We start from the raw sequence: 27,703 nt of genomic DNA on the forward strand, positions 1-27,703 counted from the left end.
GTGGGCAGAAGACATGTAGGGTAATTTCTTTGAACATGGCAGAGACTGTGGAGAATGGTCTGTTGAATGCAGACGCTGATCGGGTGGAACTCCATCCTTGTTCTGTCCCAGAGGAAACGGGTGGGAACATCCTCCTGCTCTGTATTTTGCAACTCCTTCATTCTTTTGTCTATGTTTTTTCTTTCTAACTGCTCCCATTCACTCATTGACCAGATAACCTTCTTTACAGCTTATCGCCATGGTCACCCCTGGTTTTAGCCTTTCAGACACCACCACCCCTCAACCCTCCCTGCAGAATAATAAGTTTCTTTCCTCTCCTTCCCAGTTCTGATGAAGGATCTTCAACCTGAAACATTAACTGTTTCTCTTCCCACAGATGCCACATGACCGGCTGAGTATTTCCAGCAATTTCCGTTTTTATTTTAGATTTCCAACATTTGCAGTTTTTTTTTGATTTTCAGAGCTTTGAGAAAGCTAACAGGGAATCTGACAACAGTGAGAAAAACATAGCCTGCAGAATGTGACCCATCTGTTGATGATGTGAACTATTTTGTGGTCGGGACTCATACATTGGGAAATACTGCTCAACGCAAGCTTTTCTTTACAATTGGAAGCACCCATCCTTGGCAACGTCCTAGTGAACCAATTATACACTTTTTCCATTACTTAAACCTTTATCCAAGATTAAACTCAGGCCAGCTTTATTTAATGACAGTTCAGTGTTTTTTGTCTAACTCTGATACAAAGCAGGTTCCATTTAGACTTGACCTTTACACACCTCCTTTTGGATCCTCCAAAACAAGATCTTTAAGTTCCTCAACTCAATTAAAATGTCATAATTTAAACTGTATATCCCTTCTCTAACCTTACTTTAGCTGGAAGTGACAAACAACATTTATCCTACTAAAGTGCCAGGTGATACCAGTTTCCAACAAGCCAGTCTAAACACCTTCCCTCAATATTCATGACTCAACTATTGCCAGTGCCTCACCAGTATCCTGGGAGTGACCACTGATGAGAACCTCAACTGAAGCAGCCACAAATGCTGTGATTGGCAAAAGCAGATCAAAGGCTAGGTGTTCTGCAGCGACCAATTTATCTTTAGACACCTCAAAGCCATTGCACCATCTACAAGGCACAAGTCAGGAATCTGTTAGAATATTCCACTTGCTAAGATGAGTGCAACTCCAAAAACACTCAAGAAACCCAACATCATTCAGGACAAAGCAGCCCACTTGACTGCTATCCCATCCACCATGGGTGTATGGCGGCTGCAGTTATTTGCCTATGTTACTCCAAACAGCACCTCCCAGACTCACAACCTCCACCAACAAAGAGACATGCAGCAGATGCATGGGAACCCCACCAAGTTCCCCTCCAGCCCTCATATGGAATAATATCACCATTCCTTCATCATCGTCTAAATCCTGGAAATTCCTATCAAACAGCATTACCTGAGTATTTTCATTAGGAGAACTGCAGCAGTTCAAGGTGATGGTTCACCACCACCTTCTCGAGGACAATGAGGAATGGGCAACAAATGCTGGCTTTACCAGCCATGCCCAGATCCTAATATGTATAAAAATTTATAAAGTATAGACATTACAACAGAATTATAGCACATATGCATTTATTACATTTTCATTATCAAAGCTGAAAATACTTCTAGACGTATCAATTTTAATATTACAAGACATTAGTTTTAAGCAAGTGTCAACTACAGACAATGACATAGGTGCACAAAGCATCACTAACCAAAACTCAGCTGCTGTTTAAATGCTGCTCAGATCATATTAGATTTGAAGTCACTCCACTTACTACCCTTTTCTCTCCTTATAACCTTATCACATGTTTTAACAAGCATAAGAGCTTTCCACTGTCTTAGCTACTTGCTATTTTCACAAACAGGTATAGTATACATCAGGACATTTTATTATAGGAGTATCAGAATCTTATTTTCTCAGAAATTAAACTGCAATAAGGAAAAGGAGGAATCAAAAGTGGGAATGACACACAGATTGTTCATGCCCCTCCCCTAGCCAAGTACACAGAGGCCAACTGTAGCACACCAATCAATGGTCAACTTACTCAACAAAGATCAGGTTTCAAACTCAGGACCCTGGTGATATAAATGACCAGATACTTCATGATGCATTATTTGCTCATTGATCTGCTGAAGAAACCTGTAACGCTATTCATAAACTCGGTGAAAATGTATGAATGTCAAGTGAAGATGGCATTAAGCTTGCATATGATGCCATTATGCCCAAAACCCAACCCAGCATCAAATTGAATGCTGTCACGTACCTTCAAGGCTGATACATGAATAAGCCATTTGTGCGAGGTACTGACGGGGAACCAGTCCCTGTGGATCCTGCTCAGCAAGGTGCCAAAGCCTTCAGGAGAGGAGGGGAGGAGAGACAATATTAAGTAATTCTCCAACTGGCTCAGTTGGTAAGGTGATTGTGTTCCTGAGCCTCATAGGTCACTAAATTCCATGTTAAATTTTCAGTTAACTGTCCAATAAATGAAGTAGATGTGCTGCAATTGGCCTGGCACCCTTAGGCTAGAACAGGAAACAAATCATCTAGGTCTCCCAATCGTGATAACTATTGAGTCACTCTTGCTGGAAAGTGCCTTTGTTTAGACTTCAGATAAGGGAAGATCAAGTTTAACTATGATGCACCAAATGATTTACAGGTCTTCAGATATGGTTATCGCTCATGGAGGAAGAATATTCACTTTGAGAAAGGTTCCAGAAGATCATCAATAGCCACTGAACTACACCCCTAGAGAAGTTGATGCTTTTGAAAGAATTGGGGCTAAAGGGGAGTAAATATTAAAAATCTATTCAGTTATTTCTCTCGATCACAAATCCCACGCATGGGTCTGCAGTTAATGCAATTTGAAATGGCTTGCTCTTAAGAGTTACATAAAGTAGGGATACACTAAAAAATAAGGTCACTGGAAGAAACAAGTTTTCTTCAAAAAGTAGATATATTATGGATACAAATTATCCAAAAGATTAACTCAGAAATCTGCCTTTATAGTTCAGTCCATACAATTGGCAAAAAATGTGAAGAATACCACAGCAAAGGACTGAATGTAAGCAGAAGGATAATGTTAAATTTATAAGGATCTATGTTTAGAACACAGTATTATTTGAAGTTTTAAACATCTCTCTACAAATAAAGTAGCAAGGATGTAGATCTCACTGCCACATGAAGTGGCTGTACAAGGTAGCATTCAGACATTTAAGGGAAGACATGATGGACATATGAAGGAGAAAGGAATATGGGAAAACACGAGTCCAAGGTTGTGAGCACTAGAATGGTTGAAGGTTCATGTGAAATTACTAAAATAAGGATCACTAGGATCAGCATAGACCAGCTTATTTAAATAACCTATTTCTGTGTTGCAAATTCAATATAATTCTCTATCATTCTTTCCCCTCACCCTTATCAACTCTCTCACTTTCTCTCCTGAAGGAACCTCTGTTCTACACATCACCAGACTTTCCAAATGGCTGCTATTAGAGAATTGACATGAGAAAGTCAATGAGAGACAATGAGCAACATCATGGCTAAACTCAAAACATGCTTTATCGGTTTTGTGCACAACATTCAGCACCTATAACTTAACAATTATCAGACAAAAGATGGGTTGCAGACTTCACCTTCTTACTATTCCAGGGGTGCCAAAGCCAAATATAGCAGCACCATGGTCGTCTCAGGAGTGATCAGAAAAAACAATTACAGTTCAAAATAAATCTTGATTTGTGTAGCTTGCCTGTACCTATGCATTCATTTGTGTGTTCAGCACAACTTTGTCCATATTTTCCATTTAAAAATACTAACCAAGTTACATGGAAAGCTTGTCGACATCCATGTTTATTACATGTCATACAAGCACCAGTTGCTGCTTTGCTTTCACGGCCTTGTTCTTCACAAATGTAGCAAGTCTGTGGGAAACAAAAAGCAGATAAACCTAATTTTTAATTCAAGTAACCAAACAGAGGTCCCAATTATTCATTGTCATAATACATGCCATTGCAGAGCAATTATTTCACAATTGATTCAGAAAATTCAAACAATTTAACAGATTTGCAAGCATTATAAAACAAAACTTGCAAAGTGGCACCATTCACGTCACAAATTCCACATTTCCAATTTACTGACAGCCTCTAATGGAACAAGTCTTGGTTCTCTTCCTGATCAGTATCATGTGGAAATATAGCTTTTTTTTAAAATACATACACAAATGTAGAAGATATTACTGGAAAACTCTAATGTTGAAAAATTAAGTGGAGTAAAATGAAGCCAAGATTCAAGAAAGCCTGAAAATGAAACTCTCAAAATCATATCACTTACTACAGTATCAATCAATTTGTTTCACATGCACAAAAAATTTAAACTTGGGAGTTGAATTTTGTCTTTAGGTCAGTTTCAGTTGGGTCAGAAAATCTTTCGCACACTTTCAAATTTAAGTATAGTACTCAAGTCCAAATGTGAATAATTATATTATCACTCATTATGTTAATTACAGTTAACATAACAGGTGATAATGAATCCATGCAAGTAAAATTTAAATACAGAAGGGATAATTAAAAGGGAATATCACAAACAGTTAAGCAAAAATCCAGAGCACACTTAAAAGTTTGCAAAGATATTGTAAGGCTTTGCATGACGTGAAGCAATATAGGATTACAATGAAGAGAATCATATGCAATGAAGGCTGCAATGAAGAGAATCATAGAAAATGACAGCACAGGAGGCAACCAATCAGCCCATCAGGCTCAACCTAGCCAGAAGTTGAACTACTTAGGCAAGGACCATTTTCCAACTCTTGGCTCTTCTATTTACCTCTTAAATGCGATTACAGATTTCTCCTCCACCAACCTTTCACGAAGCGAGTTCCAAATACCCAGTAGATTTTTCTCAAATTCCCTCTAATCCATCCACCAATTGACAAATCTATTTCCCCTATTTATTGGGCTTTCTGGCAAAGAAATGGTTCCTTCCTCTTCATGCTCATGTATTCCAAAGAAAATAACTCCAGCCTAGAAAATCTCTCCTCATAGTTCTAGTATTCTAATACTCAAATATCATAAAACTCCTCTGGACTCAATCTAATGCACTTTTCCTGTAACGTAGTGACCAAAACTGTACATGGTAAGCTAGCTGTGGCTTACCAGGTGTTTTATACATTTCAAACATGACCTCCCTGCTACTGTTTTTTAAAAACACCTTTCTCAGGGAGGGAAGAGATCTCAAATGTCTTCGTAGTTACCTTATTCACCTTTTCTGCTACCTTCAGGGATCTGTAGACAGGCACCCCAAGATCCTTTTGTTTATGCTTCTTAGTGCCCTACCATTAATGATCTCTTTCCTTTCCAAATGCATCACACTTCTCCAGGCTGTATTCCATTACCATTTTTATGCTCATCGAACTGATCACTGAATACTTTCCTGCCACCTAGAACTTTCTTCCTCATGATAATCAGATTGATGATTTTGGTAACATTAGCCAATTTCTGAATCATGGTCTCTAAATTTCAGTGCAACTCATTAATATGCATCATAAAAAGAGACTACTACGGAGCTCAGTAGCACCCTATGCTTTACAGCCCCTCAGTCACTAAAAATTGATTGATGATTAACCCACTAAACCAATTTTAATCATTTTTAATCAAACTTGACACTTTTCCTTGAATCCCACGGACTTTGACCTTTCTAATCAATATTCCATGTTGGTCTTTGACAAACACCTTGCTGAAATCTCCTTGACACCTACTCAAAAAATTTGATCACTGGTCAGACATGTCCTTCTCTTAATAAATTCATTCTGGTTTACCTGTGGTTTACCTACGCCTCTGTAAATGCTGATTAATGCTGTCCTTAGATTTAATTCTACTAATTTTCCCATCACTGATGTGAAGCTAACTGACCCACATTTACTTGGTCTATTTTTAAACAATGGCACCACATTAAGCCATCTTCCAGTTCTCTGGCGACGTGCCTGTCAACAACTGGAAAATGATAACTGGAGTCAGCACTCTTTCCTTGCTTGGCTTCTTTTTAGGGCCCTGGGCATACTTTATCCAGGCCTAGCAATATGTAATTTTAAAGACACTGGACCCCTTAATTGGTTTTCTCTCTTTCTAAATTAGTCACTTGCAAAACTTCACATTCTTTCTCCTTAATGTTATTGTCTGTGTCATCTCAATATTCTATGAAGACATATCGAAGTATTCCATTAGAACTATGCACATCTTCTGCCTCCACATAGACCCTGCTCTCTGTTATCTTTCTTTTAAATTGAAAAGCAACAGGATTTTTTTTATTTGACAGACCAGTGCTTTTACATGCTGGAAGCGGCAAGGCATGGTGGGGTGCTGGAGAAACTTCTTTACTCAGTGGTTACAAGCGCAAAGAGCACAAAGCATAGCTGAGGCAAACCACACAAACACATTTAAGAGAAAACTAGGTAAGTTACAACAGGCAGAAAAAAAAAGGATGATACATTGATCAGGTTAGATGTAGACTGGGAAGAATCTAGTATGATCCTAAAATACTGGAATAAATTAGCTGGTCGAAATGACCCACTGCTATGCTGTTGCGTCATCGTATTCTGTTAGCTTTATTCTGTTACCTTAAAAGCTAAAGACAAGTATTTTCGATAATGTATCCACTAAATCTCCAAGACCTCTACTTGCTTTGTTGGCTCAAACATATCTCAATATGACATCACTCTTCCCACTAACGTGGCCTCTCTTTAGATTACTGTGCATTAGATGAAGCATTTTATTAGTTGCAAGCAAAAAAAAATCCTAGCATGTCCAACCGCTCCCTATAACCCAGTCCCTCAAGTCCTGGCAAAATCCTCACATATCTTTTTTTGCACTCCTTCTAGCTTAATGGCATCTTTCCTATAGCAGGGTGACCAAAACTGTACACATTACTCCAAGTGCAGCCAAACCAACTTGTACATAACATCCCAACTCCCATATTCAATGCCCTGACTGATGAAGTCCAGCAGGCCAGAAGCCTTTTCTTCACCACTTTCAGGGATCTGTGTACCTGTACTCCTAGGTCTTTCTTTTCTACAACACTGCCCGGGACCCTACTGTACACTGTGAAAGTCCTACCCTGGTCTGACTTCCCAAAATGTAACACCTCACATTTATCTGAATTGAACTCCATTTGCCATTCCTCAACCCACTTACCCAGCTGATCAAATCCCGCTGCAATTCTTGATAACCTTCTTCACCGTATATAGTAATGTTTAATGTCTATGATAATGTCTAATGTTCTGCTAGTTATGCCACGGACACGGCTCAATTCTTAGCTTTCCAAGTTATGTATTTATTGGACTAAGCACTAGTATTCAACAAAAACTAATCAAAGAGGAGCTGCAGAAATAAAATTCAAAATATTCATTAAACATTGGTGGAAGTGAAGGTGCTAAACTGAACTTACATTAATTAATAGGTGTGGTCTTTATTTCACATACCTTTGATAGTCCCTGCTATTTCTCAGAACTAAATCAAAATGTATTAAATTTACTGCTTGACAAGATCTATTACAAACACTATTATTAGAGACCATGTGAAATCATCTTCAGCCCTTGGATGTACACCCTGCATAAAGGCATAGAATTGAGACTTTATGAACAGGTGGTGACTATTTGACACATCTAGTTTATACCAACTACTAATGAAGCAATCTCCATCAGTCCCATTTCATCTGACTTTTCCAACAGCACTGCAAACTAGTCTCTCTCAAATGACAAATCTGACTCTTGGTGGCACATCATCCTTGCCCCAATAGCAGGAATTGTTCTGCTGTTTCAACAATGACCTGCCATCCATCACAAAGTCAGAAGAGGGCATGTTCATTGATGACTATACAAATGTTCAATTCCATTCACAACTCATCAGTAAATAAAGCAGTCCACACCTGGGTGCAATAATTAGACAACATTTACTGCCAAGCAATGGTCAGCTTCTCAACAAGAGAGAGAATCAAATTACCTACCCTTGACATTCAAGTTGGACTCTGGGTACCTTTTAGTGATGTCTCATTTGCTGACAGCCCAAAATGCAAAAGTCTGGAGTCTGACAGAATACTCTGGCTGCCTGGACACATTCAGCTCCCACAACACTCAAGAAGTTGACACCAGCTAGGAGAATACAGGTAGCTTGATTGAAACCTCATTCATTACACAAAACATTTGCTCCCTTCTCTACAGGCACACGGTGGTTATATTGTGAATCGTCTACAAAATACATTGCAGTTACTCGCCTAGGCTATTCCAGCAGCACCTCTAAAGCACCAACCACCACCACCACAGAAGATAAGAGCTTTAGGCACATTGGAATGCTGCCACCTGCACACATTTTTCCAATTCACACTACATCCTGACTTGGAAATATCTCACTGTTGGGTCAAAATCCTGGATCTCCCTACCCAATAACATTGTGGGAGTACCTTCATCAGAAGGAATGCAATGGTTTAAATGAACTCTCCATCACATTGCCATACTGAAAAATGAATTTAAAAAATTTTGTTATAACTTAATTTATCAATATTCAAATCCACTTTAATTAACTTGCACAGATCCTTCTCTTTGAAGTTAGCCCTCTTTCAATAAAAAAAATTTAAATTATTATTTTCCTTGCCTTTCTTTGGCTATAGGTCTAGTGCCAGAGGAATGGGAGGCCAAGGATGTGCTCCCCCTTTTTTAAACAAAAGTGTCACAACAGACCAAGTAATTGCAGGCCAGTCAACCTGACGATGGCAATGAGCACATTATTGGAAAAATTTCTGAGGAACAGCATACAGAGAATCAGCAGGTTAATCATGGATAGATAGCACAGAGATGTTAAGGGAACATTATGTCTGACTGAATTAATTGCATTTTTTAAAAGGAGGTAACTAAAGGTAGAGGATTTGCTATACAATGCCTGAATTTTAGAAAGGCACTTAACAACATCTCGAATAGCAAACTGATCGAGAAAGTAGAGGCCCCTGGAATCCAAAAGTGGCATTGAACTAAAAATTTGCTCAGTGAGAAAAGTAAAGAGTAATAGTTGACAGGAATCTTAGTAACTAGTGCAATGGAGTTCTGCAGGGCTTTATACTAGGTCCCTTGTTTTTCACCACAATCAAGTTCTGATTACACCAAAAAACTGGTAGTATATAGTTGATAGCAAGGAATAAAGTTCCGGTCTACAGAAAGTTATGCACATATTAGTTCGATATGCAGAAAAAATTGAAGTTAATCTGGAGAATAATGCATTTGATGAAGGCAAAACATGGAAAGTGAATGCACAATAAATAGAAGGATGTGAAAAGTAGAATAACAGGAATCTTGTAGTGCATATCTAAATACTTCTGAAGATAGCAGATGGATCAGTAAGGCAGTGAAGGTCTGGAGAAATATAGTTATGTGAGATTGGGCTGGGATTATCTATTTTGGGAGAAATTTAATTGAGGCACGTAAAGCTGGGAGCTCAGAGTAAACAAAAAGGCTCTATTTTCCTCAGCAGAGGTCTCTTAATTGGTAGAAAGGGGAGAGGAGACACTAAATTATTTCAGTCAATTAGGGCTGTGGAACTCACTACTTGAAGAGGCTGGAGGAGGAAGAAACCATTATTTTAAAAGAATTTGGATGAGTACTTAAAGAGCCATAATTTGCAGGGCTTTGGATCAAGCACCGGGAAATGGGATTAACCTAAATTCCACTCACTAGGCAAAAGACCTCCATTTTTTCCCCACAAGTTTCTATGGTTTCCATATTTTCCTTAATTAGCACTGCCACATGATCTTTTCTTCCTTCCCCATCTTTTCTGAACAGCCTGCATCATTTGGAGCCCAATCTTCTATCCCGTTTCAAACCATGCTTCAGTTATCACAGCAACATCAAATCCTGCAAGGTTATTTGTACTTGCTGCTTATCAATCTTTTTCCACTAGTGTGTTTTCATACATTTTTTTCAACCCATTTCATACTGTTCATATTCTATTCCCATCAGCTTATATCTAAAATCACAAAAGTTCCTTCCCTCGTACTTTCTAACACTCCCACTAACTTGTGCACTTTTATTTATCTTCCATTACTATATAGTGGTCCTCATCCTCCCGCCAGTTTAAGTTAACCTTCCCCAACCACACAATTGAACTCCCCTTCGGGACACCAGCCAAATCCTGTTATCTCCATGATGTTTTATACCTTGATACCATGGACACATTGATACTCACAGAAATGCTTCTCTGCCCTGCCTCCAACCACAAAATCCTCCATTGCAATTGCTTTCAGAATCTTTGCAGCCACACTCCCCAACACTACTCTGTGCAGTCCATTATCCTATGGTGCCTTTCTGGACTGCACTCTTTCTGTGTATCATCATACTCATCAACCTATAGTGCCAAGTACTATTGGTATTGGTTTATTATTGTCACTTGTACCGAGGTACAGTGAAAAGCTTGTCTTACAAACCGATCGTACAGGTCAATTCACTACACAGTGCAGTTACATTGAGTTAGTACAAAGTGCATTGATGTAGTACAGGTAAAACAGTAACAGTATAGAGTAAGTGTCACAGCTACAGAGAAAGTGCAGTGCAATAAGATGCAAGGTCACAACAAGGTAGATCGTGAGGTCATAGTCCATCTCATTGTATAAGGAAACCATTCAATGGTCTTATCACAGTGGGGTAGAAGCTGTCCTTAAGTCTGGTGGTACGTGTGATGGAAGAGAAGAGAGAATGTCCCAGGTGGGTGGAGTCTTTGATTATGCTGGCTGCTACACCAAGACAATGAGAGGTAAAGACGGAGTCCAAGGAGGGGAGGCTGGTGTCCGTGATGCACTGGGCTGTGTCCACAACTCTCTGCAGCTTCTTGCGGTCCTGGGCAGAGCAGTTGCCATACCAAGCTGTGATACATCCAGATAGGACACTTTCAATGGTGCATCTGTTAAAGTTGGTGAGAGTCAAAGGGGACAAACCAAATTTCTTTAGCCTCCTGAGGAAGTGGAGGTGCTGGTGAGCTTTCTTGGCTGTGGCATCTACGTGATTTGACCAGGACAGGCTGTTGGTGATGTTCACACCCAGGAACTTGAAGCTCTCAACCTTCTCGACCTCAGCACCATTGATGTAGACAGGTGCATGTCATTCCTGAAGTCAATGACCAGCTCTTTTGTTTTGTTGACATTGAGGGAAAGGTTGTTGTCATGACACCATTCCACTAAGCTCTCTATCTCCTTCCTGTACTCCGACTCATTGCTGTTGGAGAAACGGCCTACAACGGTGGTATCATCTGCAAACTTGTAGATGGAGTTAGAGCAGAATCTGGCCACACAGTCATGAGTGTATAGGGAGTAGAGTAGAGGGCTGAGGATGCAGCCTTGTGGGGCACCAGTGTTGAGAATAATCGTGCCGGAGGTATTCACAAGATCACAAGACAAGGGAGCAGAAGCAGGCCATTCGGCCCATCGAGTCTGCTCCAAGGAAAAGGGAAAAAGAAATGGGGTGGGAAAAAAAGAAAAAAGAAAAGGAGAAAAAAAAACTATTCTAATCCCATTTTCCAGCCTTATCCCCATATCCCTTGATACCCTGACTATTTAGATATCTGTCTATCTCCTCCTTGAACACCCCCACTGATCTGGCCTCCACTGCTGTGCGTGGCAAGGAGTTCCACAATTTCACCACCCTCTGGGTAAAGAAATTTCTCCTCATCTCTGTCTTGAAACTGTACCCTCTAATTCTAAGATTGTGCCCTCTGGTCCTGGACTCGCCCACCAAGGGAAACAGCCTAGCCACATCTACTCTATCCTTACCTGTCAACATTTTAAATGTCGCTATGAGGTCCCCTCTCATCCTTCTGTACTCCAGTGAGTACAGTCCAAGAGCCGACAAACGCTCATCATACTTAAGCCCTTTCATTCCCGGAATCATTGCTGCCTATCCTCACTGATTGCGGTCTGTTTGTTAGAAAGTCAAGGATCCAGTTACAGAGGGAGGTGTTGAGTCCTAGGTCTCGGAGTTTGGTGACAAGCTTGCTTGGAATTATTGTATTGAAGGCAGAGCTGTAGTCAATAAACAATAGTCTAACGTAGGTGTCTTTACTGTCCAGATGCTCCAGAGCTGAGTGTAGGGCCAGGGAGATGGCATCCGCTGTAGACATGTTTCGTCGATAGGCGAATTACAATGGGTTCAGGTTGTCTGGTGGGCTGGAGTTGATGCGTGCCATGACCAACCTCTCAAAGCACTTCATGATGGTGGATGTCAGAGCCACTGGTCGGTAGTCATTGAGGCATGTTACCTTGCTTTTCTTTGCTACCGGGATGATAGTGGTCTTCTTAAAACAGGAGGGAACCTGAGATTGAAGCAGGGAGAGGTTGAATATGTCCGCAAATACTTCAGCCAGCTGGTCAGCACAAGATCTGAGCACGCGGCCCGCGACACCATCTAAGTTGAGTACTGAAGATTCTGGCACTTTCTGGCTTTTGGGATGGTACCCAATAACTACCCTGAAGTCTGTGGCTGCTGGATGGCCAGCTTCAGAAATTTACAAACCAGGAAATTCTCAGCCTCTCTCATGTTCTGCTGTGTTGCCAGTTGCACCTCAAGCTTGGATTCCTTGATCATGAATGGCAGGTAATAGATCTTTACTCTCCCTCCAGGATGCAAGCCACCTCTATCCCCTTTTGGGTGTGTTTATCAACTTGTTTTCATGATTGACCTACCCCTTCCAATTTTTATGTGCTTGAGGACATAGAACCAGTGAAAAAGTAACAGACAAATGATGAGATTCCCATATTTTAAAAAAACAAGGAACTAAAGATCAATATGCTAGCATCAGTGGCAGAAGAAAAATAATGGAATCCTCATTTAAAGTAGTAATAGGAAGTTACCTAGGAAATGAAAATATTATGAAGAGTTATCAAAGGATTTCTAAAAGGGAAAGTTAAGCTTGATTAATCTTAGAAATATATATAGTAAGGAAGGGGGCATGGATAAACCCCTGCCCCAATAATCATTAAGCATGTTAAGGATATACAGGTATGCATCTATGTGTATAACATGTGTACTAAACTGGTAACAAGTGGCAGGCAGCAATTTTCTAATGCTGGATAAATGGTGTTTTTTTTGGGTGCTGTTGGTTGAGGGCAAAACATTCCCAATGATATCAACAAACCAACAAACTCTTGAAGAACTGCTGGAATCTTTTGCATCCATCTTAAACAAAAGTGGCTTCATCTTCTTCTAAAATAGTGCAGCCTTTCTATAATTCTCCTACACTGTACCCAAATCCTACCAATGTGTTAAAATGTCACAAAAACAATTATCAATTTTCAAATTTACCATTTACAGATGAAACCACTGTACATTTCATAATCAAACACAAGCTGTTCCTCTCTGCTGTATTGAAAAAGACTTCTACCTTTAAAGCGTCATAGTGTAGTCAAGCTCAGTCACTATAAGAAACTTAGATCCTCTGAAAACCTTGGTTTAAATTGCACCGTGATCAGGTGGTAAAGCAAGTCAACAGCAATAATGTAAAAAAAACTGAATTAAGGCAGATGCACAAAGGCCAGGAGAGTTTGCAGCAGGAAATTGATGTCTAAGCCAAACATCAAATTTCTTCTCAAATCCAGATAAACAGAAGTTGGATACAGTGAGGTTCTTTTGAAACAAGTGGGCTTAGATTGAATCACAATATGATTCTTCACTGGGAAGAATGGAGAAAGTTTAAAACTTGGCATCGTATCTCTACTGATGAAGTAGAAGTACTGATGATGTGTTAATTGAACTCCAAGTTTACAATTACATCCTTGTTTAGTTTCCATTAGGTGAATTACCTTAATAACCATTGAAACGATACCTGACAACACATTCGGGAAATCAAATGAGACCTCTCACAAGAAATGCAATTTGTCTATTGAGGTAACCATCTTAAAATTTATTAACTGCTCATCTTAAGTGCTCAACTTTTATTAAGACACTAAGGACTAAAGTTCCTTTGGTTATTCCATACTAACAATGGGTTTTAAACGTTTGAAAACTGATAGCATTAATATTATTGCTCATCTATAATATTCCTCAAGTAAGTGGTGATTAGCCACCTCAACAACTGCAGTCCATCTGGGAAACATACTTCAGCGTTGCTGGGTTGAGAGATTCAGGACTTAGACAAAGCAATAATGAAGGAATGGCAACACAAGTTAGGAAGGTGTGTGATTAAAGGGGAACCTGCAGCAAGTAACATTCCAACCCATCTATTTCCCCAACCCTTCTTGGAGGTTAAGGTCATAAGTTTGGGAGATGCACATTCCATCATTTGCTGACAATGAAGTTGAAACAACAATTTGGATCCAAGATTTGCCTTGCTTGTTATAAACAGTTCAAACATAGAAGATTTTCCATTTTGATGGGTAAGTGCCCTTATTATAAGTTTATAAGAACAGCTTAACTATAGGCACAGCTAGTGCTAGCATGCAAGCATTCAGTGCTAAAGACAGGATGTGTCTCGTCCCATTGTCTTTGGAGTATCCAGTGCTTTGAGCTGTTCCTCGATATGACGTGGAGTGAATTTAATTGACTACAGACAAGTTTCTATGGTGACAGAGACCCAGGAGGAAGCCAAGAACCACTGGACTCTTCTGGCCAAAGGTGAGCATTTGTGTACTAGATTCTATCATAGCTGAAGATGGAGATGTTCTTGCAATATCCTTCTCCCAGTGCTGTAGGACCTTGGGTTCTTGATCCATAGATAGCCTTGAAAATACTTAAGAACCCTCATATCATGGCTATCAGCGAACTACTTGGCCTCCTGCACTCTTTCCACCTACCACTCTTTTTTTTGGCTGGGGGGGGGGGGGGGTGGGGGGGGGATGTTGTGACAGGTTTTCTGTTGGATCTCAGTCTTCGGCCTATAGAGCAGTTTCTTTTCCCTGGAAATATGTTGGAGACTCCTTGCATTTGCAGTTACTTCACTCCTGGTCATTCTCATTAAACCAGCTTTGGTTCTTCCAAGTAGAGAGAATCTCTTAACAGATGCTACTTATGAAGGACTTCACGGCAGTCCATCCACAGAGGACAGACTGCAGCTGGGACTCAATAGATTGACTGTGAGGCACTTTATAAGAACAACTACTTTAAAGTCATACAGTACAAAATCAGGCACCTCAGCCCATTGAATTTGTACCGACCATGAAACACTAATCCCATTTTTATTCTCCCCACTTCCCATTAACTTCCCCCAGATTCTACTACTCACCTACACTCAAGAGGCAATTTACAGTGGCCATTTAACCTACCAATACACACCATCTTTGGTAAGTGGGAGAAAGTGGACCAACTGGATGAAACCCACACAGTCACAGGAGAACATGCAAAATCCACACAAACTGCAACTCTATTACTGTCACATTTTTGCAGGATCCTTTCAGCTTTGACATTGATCATCTTGTGGCGACATTTCTGTTGACAATGGTACTCTGAGAGAAGGTTGAAGAAGATAACAGAACAGATTATAGACAGTGATCAGTCCTGCATCATTGATACCTGTTATGGCTCAGATAAGGCAGATAGCCTTGCTGCCTCTCAGTCAGATGACAATAAACTCTGATAGGTTCTGGTGACTGAACCAAGAGTGCTGTCATGAATTTTGCTTGCCTTTCTGTATTGCAAAACATGAATTACTTCACATATCTCAGGAGCAACCTTTTGACGAGGAAGGCAGCAATGATGAAATTCACCACTGCCTTCAGTGCACCAGTGAACTTTAACTTCTGATATGCCCAAGAATGTACAACCTCCAATAGGCAAGTCATGGCACTGGGAAGATATCAATGCTATCTCTGCAAAATCCTTCAAATCCACAGGAAGAATAAATGAACTGAAGTCAGCATTCTCTCCTAGGCCAACTATTGGGGCCCTAATTACACTCAGTCAATTCCAATGAGCAGGTCACATGGTTCGCATTCCCAACATTACATTCCCAAAGCAGGCACTCTATTCCAAGCTCTGCCACAGGAAGAGATTGTCAGGCAGACAGAGGAAAAGGTGTGCGCAAAATCTCTCCATTAATTCCTGGAAATCCCTAGCCCGTGACCAAAGTGAAGAAAGAACATTTGGGATGGCACTTAGAACCTACACTCCATGCATTGAAAGCATACAGAAGCCCAGTGTAAACAGCAGAAGGAGCAGACCACTTGCCCCCTCAGGCATCTTAGAACCATAGTGGAAGCCAATTATTGACAGCTTGAGGGACTTCCTATGAAACAAGAGGTAGTTAATTGCCTACCACTATTCACAATGGGAAATGGTTAGACTAGAGATTTCATCTGATCCTTTGATTTAGTGGATTGCTTAGTTTAGCCTCTGTATGCTGTTTTTGCCCTCAGACTTGCATGTAGCCCTGTGTTGCAAATTGCAAGTTTGCAATTTTATTTTATACAAGTACACTGATGCTGTTCGCAGCATGCCCTTCTGCATTACTTATTGATCCAGTGTTGGTCCCCTTCCATGAGTCTACAAATTGAGGTGGAATATAATTCTGCTTCTACTAATGGCCCAAAAAGCATGTCAGTTTTATGCTGCCAGATCTGTTCTGAGACTGTCCCGTCTAGCACAATGGTAGTACCACACAACACAGGGAGTCATAAGGGTGAAAACAGAATAGTCTCCAATAGGACTGAAAAGGCATTCAACTCCTACCAAATGCAGGGGGCCCTCAGCAGCTGACTTGCAACTTGCAAGTTAACTCTGCATTAACTGCTTGCCCCTTCAAAGACCCATCCTTTCAGAGAGTAAAACTGGAGTACAATAGGAGATTAACTATAGTAGGAACACACTAAAACTGATTAAACTTTAATATCATTGAAGTTTATTTGCACAGCAGTTCAGTACCCCAGAGTCATACTGTATTGTAAGTTTGTCTGCAAATCCCTGTGTATTTTTTGATATTGATCAGAAGTAGAAAAAGGTACCACTGTAAAACAACTTTTAAACATACAAATAGGATTATTTAGAAAAAAACATTAATAATAATCTTCATCCAAAAGATTAAGATGCATGCGACTTGGTTGCTTGGTTGTTTGGATTCTGAATTGGCTTGCCCATAGAAGACAAAGGGTAGTGGTCAAATGGACTTACTCTGGCTAGAGGTCTGTGACTAGTGTCACGAACCAGCAACAAAAGAAACACACTGAGCATGATTCAGTGTTAAAAACTATTTTATTAATTACTACTTATGATAATACGTAAAATAAAAGTAAAAATGTTAGTATGTTACAATTCAAAAATGTTAAACTTTGAACGTTAACCCCAAAACTAAACTCGTCGTGTGTGTGTGTGACAAAGTCCCAAACTCCAAGTTCCGGAATGGTTCTTAAAGTTCAGTTCCGCAAGCCATAAGGTGAAACATGAGCAAGGGCTTCTTCAACAACCACCATTGTCTAAAGATAAGACGTAGATGTAGAGAAACATAGAGAGAGTAAATACGAAATCCAAATGTTCCACGAATGGAACCCAAACGAAACTCCAGTGTTTACTCGGTAGTGACTTCCTCACCCCGAAAAGCATCCGAATCGTGGTCGTCCACACACAAATACCTGTTTCCTTCTACAGGTCAGCAACAAAGTGAACTCCACCAGATTACTTCCAACTTCCATACATGGATTTCAGTGGCAAACACAGTTATTGTTTCTCATCCATCGATAGAGAAAACTAGCAGGCTGGTGTCTCTCTCCCTTCTCTCTCTTTCTCTCTCTCTCTCTTCTTCTTCTTCTTCAACAACGTCATTACGTCCTTTATCTTCTATTGACGTAAGCACGCCCCACACACACATACACACACACTCTCTATCTTAAAGGGACTTTCACTGAGTCCGTAACACTAGTGTGTTCCACAGGGATCCGTACTGGGATCTCCGCTGTTTGTGATATAGATAAATGACTTGGATGAAACGTGGATGGGTGGGTTAGTAAGTTTGCAGACAATACAAAGATTGATGATGTTGTGGATAGTGTAGAAGACTGTCAAAGGATACAGTGGGATATAGATCAGTTGCAGATATGGGTGGAGAAATGACAAATGGAGTTTTAATCTGGCCTAAGTGTGAGGTGTTTCACTTTGGGAGGTCAAATGTAAAGGGAGGGTACAAAGTTAATGGCAGGACCCTTAACAGTGTTAATGTACAGAGGGCTCTTGGGGTTCAAATCCATAGCTCCCTGTAAGCGGCTGCACAGGTTGATAGGGTGATAAAGGCAGCATATGGCATGCTTGCCTTAGTCATTTGAGGCACTGAGTTCAGGAGGTTATGTTGCAGCTTTATAAAACTCTGGTTAGGCCACATCTGGACTATTGTATTCCATTCTGGTCATCCCATTATAGGAAGGATGTGGGAAGCTTTAGAGAGGGTGCAGAAGAGGTTTACCAGGATGCTGCCTGGATTAGAGGACAAGGGCCTTAAGGAGAGGTTGGACAAACTTGCGTTGTTTTCTCTGGAGTGGCAGAAGGGGGCGGGGGGGGGGGGGGGGAAGGGTTTTATAAGATTATGAGAGGCATAGATGGAGTAGACAGCCGGTATGTTTTTCCCCAGGGTCAAAATGTCAAATACTAGAGAGCAGCTATAAGGTGAGAAGGGGAAAGTTTAAAGGGAGATATGGGGGGAAAGTTTGTGTTTCGAGACATGAACAGTGGTGGGTGCCTGGAATGCGCTAGCAGGGGTGGTAATGGAGCCAAATATGATAGATGCATTTTACAGGCTTTTAGATAGGCACATGAATGTGCACAGAATGGAGGGATATGGCCAATGTGTAAACACAAGGGATTAATTTAGTTAGGCATTTAATTAGTTCAGCACAACATTGTGGGCTGAAGGACCTGTTCCTGTGCTGTACTGAAGCAAACCCTTAACAACATGATTAATATTTTTTATTAATATGTTTCACATTATCCATGAAAGTGCTCCCCTCCATTACTGTGAAAGATCAAGAATCAACCATACAAAGATGAAGTCAGTAGCTTTATTCTTTTTTTGATTTATTCACCATCTCCTGCAAACCCTATCTGGCAGCTACATCCTTCAGGACCTGACAGGGTCCTGGGGAATGTTATAGAACAGAGAGACCTTGGGGTACAAGTACATAATTCCCCGAAAGTGGCAACGCAGGTAAACAAAGTGGTGAAGGCAGCATGCATGCTTTCACTGGACAGGGCACTGAGTACAAAAGTTGGGATGTCATGCATAGGATATTGGAGAGACCACACCTGGAATACTGTGTGTAATTCTGGTTGCTATACGAATAGAAAGGATATGATTAAACTACAGGAGGTGCAGAAAAGATTCACAAGGATGTTGCAGGAACTGGAGGGTTTGAGTTTCAAGGAGAGATTGGGTAGCTGGGATATTTTTCTCCCTGGAGCATAGGAACCTGAGGGGTGACCTGATCGAGGCTTATAAAATCATGTGGAGCATAGATAAGGTGGATGGGCACAGTCTTTCCCCTCCATCCCCCCACCCTACTGTAGGGGAGTCTAAAACTAGAAGGCATAAGGTGAGAGGGAAAAGATTTAAAGAGGACCTGGGGCGGTGGGGGGGAAGAAAGGGGGCAAGTTTTTCCGAACAGTGGTGGGTATATGCAATAAGCTGCCAGAGTGCCAGAGGAAGTGGTAGAAGTGAGTACAACTACAAAACTAAAAAGACATTTGGAGAGGTTCATCAATGGGAAAAGTTTAGAGGGATATGGGCCAAATGAAGGGAAGTGGGACTAGCTCAGGAAGGTGCCTTGGTGAGCATGGAGGAGTTGGGTTAAAGGGATGTTTCAGTGCTGTTTAACTCTGACATTGTGCATCCATTCTACACACAGTGCTTCTTCTAAGTGCTGTTCAATATGAAGGAGTACTGATTCATCATCTGAGAATAATGGTGGATGGTAATCAGAAGATTTCTTTGTCTTTATTTGACATGATGCCAAGAGATGTCCTGGGGTCTGCTTAAGATTCATAGATCCACTCCCTCTACACCGTTCAACCTCTGGTAGCTCTGTCCTGCTGTTGGGGCAGATATACTCAGAGTTGAAATGGAAGACCCCAAGACTTTAAAGTATAATTCTCGGCATACAACTACCTCAGGCTGCTGATTATCTGATCCGCGGGCCAGCTTTTCTAATACCTGTTTCTAGACGTTTCTGAGGAACACTTTGCAAGATTGACTTTGCCATATCCGTATCCAGTGCATTAGTCAATACCAAGTGGTCTACCATGTTTTATTCTTCTGATTTAATATTGTGGTTTTATTCTGAAGGGCAGTTACAAAGTCTGGAGTCACCAGATATGGAGAATGGAAGCAGATTTATTTCAATAAGAACATCATTGAACTAGATGGATTTCTGCAACAATTTTCTTTCATGGTCACCATTATAGCACTTCTGTTAAAATTCCACATTTAATTTATTAAATTTAAATTTCCCAGCCTCCATAATGGGATTTCAACTTGTGACTTAAAATCATTGCTTTACTACTATGTTGCTGTTCCTTATTTCCCAAAGCATACTTCTAAAGACCCAAGTAAATATGAATATAGTGCTAATTAACAAAATCTGCAGATTTAATTTTTCATGTGCATCAAGAAAGTCAACTTTTCAGGTTGAAGACCCTTTGTCAGATATGAAACAATAGCTCTTTTCTCTTTCCAGAAATGCTGCTGAGCATTTCCAGCATTTTCTGTTTTTGTTTTTATTTCAAGTTTCCAGCATCTGCTGTTTTTTTTATTTTTGAAAACTGTAATGAAGCTGAGCTAGCAAGAGCAGCAGAAAATAATAATGGCTTTGAACCAGCCACTGTTCAAAAATCAAGATTCTAGCACGCTTGTGCTGAGATTGGCCAGGAACACAGCTTCTAATAATACCACCCAAATTCACTAAAAGGTAACTGCTCTTGAGATCCTATTATTGGGTGCTGAGAATCTGAATCATTATCTTCATACAACCAATAACAGACATGTGGAACAAGGAGAATAACCGGGGGAACAGGGGAGAAAAGTGAATAAATGAGGTAGTAAAGTTTTATTCTATAACAATAAAAACACAGAACACTAATGCGTTATTAATGTGAATCATCTAAGTGTGAAGTAATTTTACATGGACATACAGCAGAAAAGTAGGCCATTCAGCCCAATCAGTGCATGCTGGTGTTTATGCTCCAATTTAGCCTCCTCCTGGTTTTCTTCATACAAATCTATCAGCATTGCAGTCTATTCCTGTCTCACTGCCCTCAAGAAATATACTCACTGCATCTGTGACCTCAGTTTGGTCACCACTGTGCCTTCCTTTCTCAAGGGAATCCTTTCCTTGTATGTACTTTTGTAATGTTTTCTGCACCCTTTCCAGTGCCTCTATATCCTTTTCTTGATACAATGACAGAACTATACATAGTACTCCAAGTGTGGTCTAACCAATGTTTGATACAAGTTTAGCAAAACTTCCCTAAATTTCACTTTTATCACTCTGGAAAGAAACCATACTGCTTAGTTCACTGTATTTACAGCCTTGCTAACCTGTGGTATAACTTTAGTGTAGATGTATCTGCATTCCAAGAATCACTTTGTTCATCTGTCCCACTCATTTCTCTCGCATCTTTGATATGAGCTCCCTACTAAAATGTAATATCTATGTTGAACTTCATTTGTCAATTTCTTGCCCAATGTGCAAGTTTATCAAAGTCCTCTTGCAAATTTGATAGATTCATCCTCAGTACTGACCACTGTGACCCCCTCCCCACACCCACTCAAAATTTACAATATTTGCAAATTTAAAAACTATGCTTTTGATTCCAAAATATTAAATCATTAATGGAAATTGTGAAGTGGTCCCAGCACCGATCCTTGATGGAACACTGCTACATAAGAAATAGAAGCAGTAGGAGGCAATTCAACCCCTCATTCCTCTTCTGCCACTCAATGAATCCATGGCTGATATTTCAGGCCTGCTTTGCCACACTAACACCATATCCTTTAATTCCCTTTGTATCTCGTATTCTATGATATCTGTCTTGAATACAGAGACTGAGCCTTCACATTTCTCTTTGGCTACGATCCTTACCTCAAGTGGTGTCTGTCTGAAGTGTGCACACATTCAGACTTCCCCACATATGTGGGTTTCCACTGGGTACTACAGTTTCCTCCCATATTCCAAAGATGTGCTGGTAGGTTAACTGGTTACTGTAAATTTATACCACAGTAAATGGCAAAAAGAATCAAAGGGAAGCTGATGGGCATGTGAGAGAGTACTTTGCAGACTACAGAGAAAGAAGAATGGAACTGATGGGATTGACCTGCTGGAAGCCAGCATGGACTCAATGGGCCAAATGGCCCCCTTCTATGTTGTAGCAAGTAATAAGCAAGTAAACAAGCAGATAATTTCAAAGATTCACCACTTTGTGGGTGAAGTAATTTCTTCTCATTCCTCTATGCAATAGCTAACCACTTATTTTGAGGCAGTGACTAGGAGTTCTTCACACCACCTCCCACCGCCGCCCCCACCCCCACCCCCCAAGCCATGGAAAACATTATACTTGCAAAAACCCTGTAAAGCCTGGTTAGAATTTTATGATCTAACGAGATCACCTTGCATTCTTCTAAACATTACTCATGAGACAAACCTACCAATTCATGTATTAATCTGGTGAACCTTTGCTGCATTCCCAGAATCTTGAGTAAATGATTCCAGTAACTCTGCTCTTCAGCAAAACAAAAGAGCTGGTCATTGACTTCAGGAAAGGGAGGGGGGGGGGGGGGCAGTGCACACACTCCTGTTTATATCAATGGTGCTGAGGTCAAGAGTGTTGAAAGCTTCAAGTTCCTAGGAGTGAACATCACCAATAGCCAGTCCTGGTCCAACCACGTAGATGCCACGGCCAAGAAAGCACACCAGCACCTCTACTTACTCAGGAGGCTAAAGGAATTTGGCATATCCTCTTTGACCCGCATCAATTTTTATCCATGCGCCATAGAGTGCATCCTATTCAGATGCATCACAGCTTGGTATGGCAACTGCTCTGCCTGAGACCGCAAGAAAATGCAGAGAGCTGTGGATATAGCTCAGCACATCACAGAAACCAGTCTCCTCTCCATGGACTCTGTCTACACTTCCCGCTGCCTCGGTAAAGCAGCCAACCTAATCAAAGACCCAACCCACCCCAGATGTTCTCTCTCCCACTCCCAACCATTGTGCAGAAGATATAAAAGCCTGAAAGCACGTAACACCAGGCTCAAGGACAGCTTCTATCCCACTGTAATATTATTGAACAGTCCCCTAGCATGATAAAGATGGATTCTTGACCTCACAATCTAACTTGTTACGGCCTTGCACCTTATTGTCTGTCTGCACTATATAACTATAACACTTAATTCTGCATTCTGTTATTGCTTTCTCTTGTACTACCTCAATGCACTGTTGTAATGAAATGATCTGTATGGATGACATGCAAAACAAAGTTTTTCACTGTACCTCGGTACATGTGACAATAATAAACCAACTTACCTTAGTTAGGAGACTAAACTTGTTCACAATATTCCAGATGTGGGCCTGCCAGGGTGCTATATAAATGGAACAGTATGGCTCCACACTTGTCACATCCCAAAAATTACCTGCTTTTTCCTCCTCTTCATTTTCTGCCCATTAACCAGTCCTCAATCCGGGCCAATTATTACTGCCAATACCACCTACTTATCGAAGACTTTCTGAAAGCCCAAATGCACCACATCAACTCATTTTGCTAGTTACCACCTGTTACCATCTTCCACTATACCCTTTACTCCTACTCTCTTCTCACTTGAAGCAAACCATCAATCCCTTCTGTTAAGTCCCTGATCTCCATACTACCCAACATTTATTAGTCTCTTAAGAATTGTATCAAAAGTCTTTTAACAGGTTACATCCATTGCTTTCTCATTGTCTAATCTCACTGTTCCCTCCCAAGAAATATCAAACTTACTCTATCCCCATATCCCTTGACATCTTTTGTGTCTATTAGTCCGTCTATAGTCTTGGATGCATTTAGCAACTGGAACTTCATTCTCTTCTGTGGTAAAGAACTCTATCAGTTCACACCATGCGAGTGAAGAAATTTCTCCTCATCTCAGTCTAAATGTCTTAACCTACTATCCTGATACTGTGGCTCCATGTTCTAATTCCCACAGTCAAGCCAACCCCACAGTCATTCTGTCCAGTCCTGTCAGAATTATGTTTGGCCTCAATTTTACATCTCTTCTGAAAGATAGCTCATCTGATAGTCCAGCTATCCCTTAATAATACAATAAATCACCATCTTAGATTAAATGTTAATAGCTCGGGATTGGGGCTAGAACTCACAACCTTTTAATCCAAAGGCAAGAATGCTGCTACCAAACTAAAACTAATACTCTGGCGGCTATTTACTCAGAGCTGCTTTTATGAAGATTGGGTGACCACTTCATTGAGTACCTTCGTTCCATCCGCCACAAAAGCAAGGATCTCCCGTGGCCGTCCACTTCAATTCCACATCCCACTCCCATAATCGACATGTCTATCCATGGCCTCCTCTACTGCCACATTGAGGCCAGACGTAGGTTTGAGGAACACCACCTCATATTTCACCCCGGGGTAGTCTCCAACCTGACAACCTCAACATAGATTTCTCCAACTTCCGGTAACTCCTCCCTTCTTCTTCCCTCCCCTTCTCTTTTTTTTATTTTCTCCTTTGTCTTCCCTCATTCTTGAGGCCCCCTTCCCTTTTCTCTTTCCCCTTCCCCCACCCTCATGACCTGCCCATCCCTTCCCCACCTTCTTCCTTTATTCCATGGTCCACTGCCCCCTCTCCTACCAGATTCCTTATTCTTCAGCCCTTTGCCTCTTCTACCTATCACCTCTCAGCTTCTTACTTCTCCTCCCTACCTCTCCCACACTCCTACCTTCCTGCTCTCACCTGGACTCACCCATCACCTGCCTGCATGTACTCCTCCTCCTCCCCCGACATTCCAGCTTCTGCCCTCTTCCTTTCCAGTCCTGATGAAGGGTCTCCACCCAAAACGTCAACTGCTTATCTCTCTCCATAGATACTGCCCGACCTGCTGAGTTCCTCCAGCATTTTGTGTGTTGCTCCAGATTCCAGCATCTGCAGAAACTCGTGTCTATGCTTCAAATATCCTTTGTTTCATTAATATGCTCCCTGCATATTCATTTTTGATTTGTCCTTCTTTAGAATTATGAAGAAAATGTTGTATATGAGTTCATTGATGTCTTCAGTGAAAAATATACTTTGAATATAGGAACACACAAGAAAACAGCCACACTACAAGAAAGATGTGGTAGCACTGGAGAGGGTGCAGATGAGATTCTCCGGGATGTTGCCTGGGATCGAGTTTCAGTTATGAGGAAAAATTGGAGAGGGTTGGTCTGTTTTCCCTGGAGCACAGGAAGTTAAGAGGGGACACAATTGAGGTATATAGAATTAGGAAGTATAGGGTAGACGGGAGGAAACTTTTCCCCATACCAGAAGTAGATCAAACTGGAGTACACAGATTTAAGGTACGAGGCAAGAGATTTAGAGGGGATACAAGGGAGACCTTTCTTCACCCAGAGAGTAGTGAGTATCTAGGACACATTGCTCGAGAGGAAGGTAGAAACAGAGTCACTGACAGCATAGACATAGAAGTCTATGGGCCAAGTGTGGAATCTGGGATTAATTCAGATGGGTGCCCACCGGTCAATGTGGCCATGGTGAGCCAATTGGCCTGCTTCCATGCTATATAACTCGATGAAAATAGTAGGTCACCTGACCCTCAAACCTACCCCACCATTCAATATGATTACAGCTGATCTGTCCCAGGCATCAACTCTTCCTCTTTGCCAGTTCTCTACTGCCCTCAAATCCCTGATCTGTCAAAAATTTATTTACCACCTCTAACTACCCAATGATCTTCCTTCCACAACTCTCCAGAGTAGAGAATTCCAGAGGTTCACCATACTCTGCAAGAAGTTCCTCCACACCTCAGTTTTAGAAGGCCAACCCTTATCTTGTAATAACATACCCTCAGTGGAGGCTCTCTGATTTGTAGAAACATCTCAACATCCAACTGTCATGCTCCCCAAGGATCTTCTATGTTTCAGTAAAATCACCCTTATTCTTCTGAGCACCAAAGGATACAGATCCAATTTCTTTAGCCACTTGTGATAGGACAACCCTTTCTTCCCAGGAATTAGCCTAGTAAATCTCTTCTGAACTGCCTCCAGTGCTAGTATATATTTTCTTAAACATGTGCACAGTTCTCCCGGGGTGGCCTCAACAACACCTGTACAATTGTAACAAAACTTACTCATTTCTAAACTCCAACCCCCTTGCAGTAAAGGCCAATATGCCTTTGGCCTTTCTAACTACTTGCAGCACCTGCCTGCTAACTTTCTGTTAGTCATAAACAAGAATACCTAGATCCTTCTGTACCACACTCATTTACGATCTCTATTTAGAATAATAGTCAGCCTTTTGCCTCTTACTGAAGTGCATGGCCTCACACTTCCCCACATTAAACTGCAGTATGTTACTAAATTGTATAATGCGCTGCTTTACAAAGACCATATTAAACCTCATACAACACAAAATAGTCAGAGCTATAGAATATGGAAACAGGCTCTTCAGCCCAGCATGTCTGCACCAACCATCAAGAACCCATTTACATTAATCCCAATTTTTTTTAAAATTCTACCCACATTCTCATCAATTCCCCCCCAGGTTTTACCATTCATCTGCACACTAGGACAATTTTACAGTGGTCAATTAACCCTCCAACTCACACATTTTGGGATGTGGGAGGAAACTGGAGCATCTGGGGGAAACCCAAAGAGTCACAGGGAGAACGTGCAAACTCCACACAGACAGCACCCGAGGTCAGTAATGAATCCAGGTCTGTGGTGCTGCAAGGCAGTGGCTCTTTTAGTTGTGCTACTGTGCCAGGTGGTGTCGCAAGTATCATTCTGTAATAGTGCAGCTGTGACCTTTTAAAGTCAAACATATCACTTAGTTAAAATTTTCAAATGGTCAATAGCTTGTTAATTCCCCAAACCACTGATATTAATAATGGGGCGTTTTCCTCTTCTGATTACTATCTCCTTTTTCAATAGTACTTCAGACACTCCAGATTTAACTATTTCACACCAAAGGTGTGCATTCCTTATGACTTGCAATTCCAACGTTCAGACCAAAACACACAAGAATCAAAATTCAATCAAACAACTATTAATGAATATTTTAAAACGTATTTACTTATAGACTTTATGAACCACAGCAAGACACATTCTAGGACACAACATTCCAAACTTCATATTTATAAAACACCTATGTCAGCAAGCAGTGCAACAGAATGTACACTGATTACATGAAAACTAACTATAATTTTTCAGATTGCAGTGAAAAGCACCCACCAATTTAACATTGGTTAACATCTCTAACGATATGCACTTTATTGTTAGAGCTTTTAACACATTATATGTCTGTTGTATCCGATAAGTTAGATTTAAATGTAAAATGGAATGAATGGAAATCACCAGCTGGAAAAATATACATTTCCCTGGTTTGGTTTCCTACTTTTCCAATTCTGATTAAGGGTCATTGATCCAAAATGTTAATGCTGTTTTCTCTCCATAGAATGTGGCTGGACCTG

At 40.8% G+C, this 27,703-nt stretch overlaps 1 protein-coding gene across 4 annotated transcripts in view; it reads right to left on the bottom strand.

The window, feature by feature from the left end:
* Window positions 1-27,703, bottom strand: part of mllt10 (MLLT10 histone lysine methyltransferase DOT1L cofactor) — a 207,394-nt gene that overhangs the window by 156,456 nt on the left and 23,235 nt on the right. For all 4 annotated transcript variants that reach the window (XM_052016276.1, XM_052016277.1, XM_052016275.1 and 1 more), the window contains one exon: window positions 3,858-3,961. In XM_052016276.1, the coding sequence (XP_051872236.1) occupies window positions 3,858-3,961 (104 nt within the window). The remainder of the gene's footprint in view (window positions 1-3,857; window positions 3,962-27,703) is intronic.

This window comes from Pristis pectinata, chromosome 5 (genome assembly GCF_009764475.1).
Source record: "Pristis pectinata isolate sPriPec2 chromosome 5, sPriPec2.1.pri, whole genome shotgun sequence".
NCBI lineage: Eukaryota > Metazoa > Chordata > Chondrichthyes > Rhinopristiformes > Pristidae > Pristis > Pristis pectinata.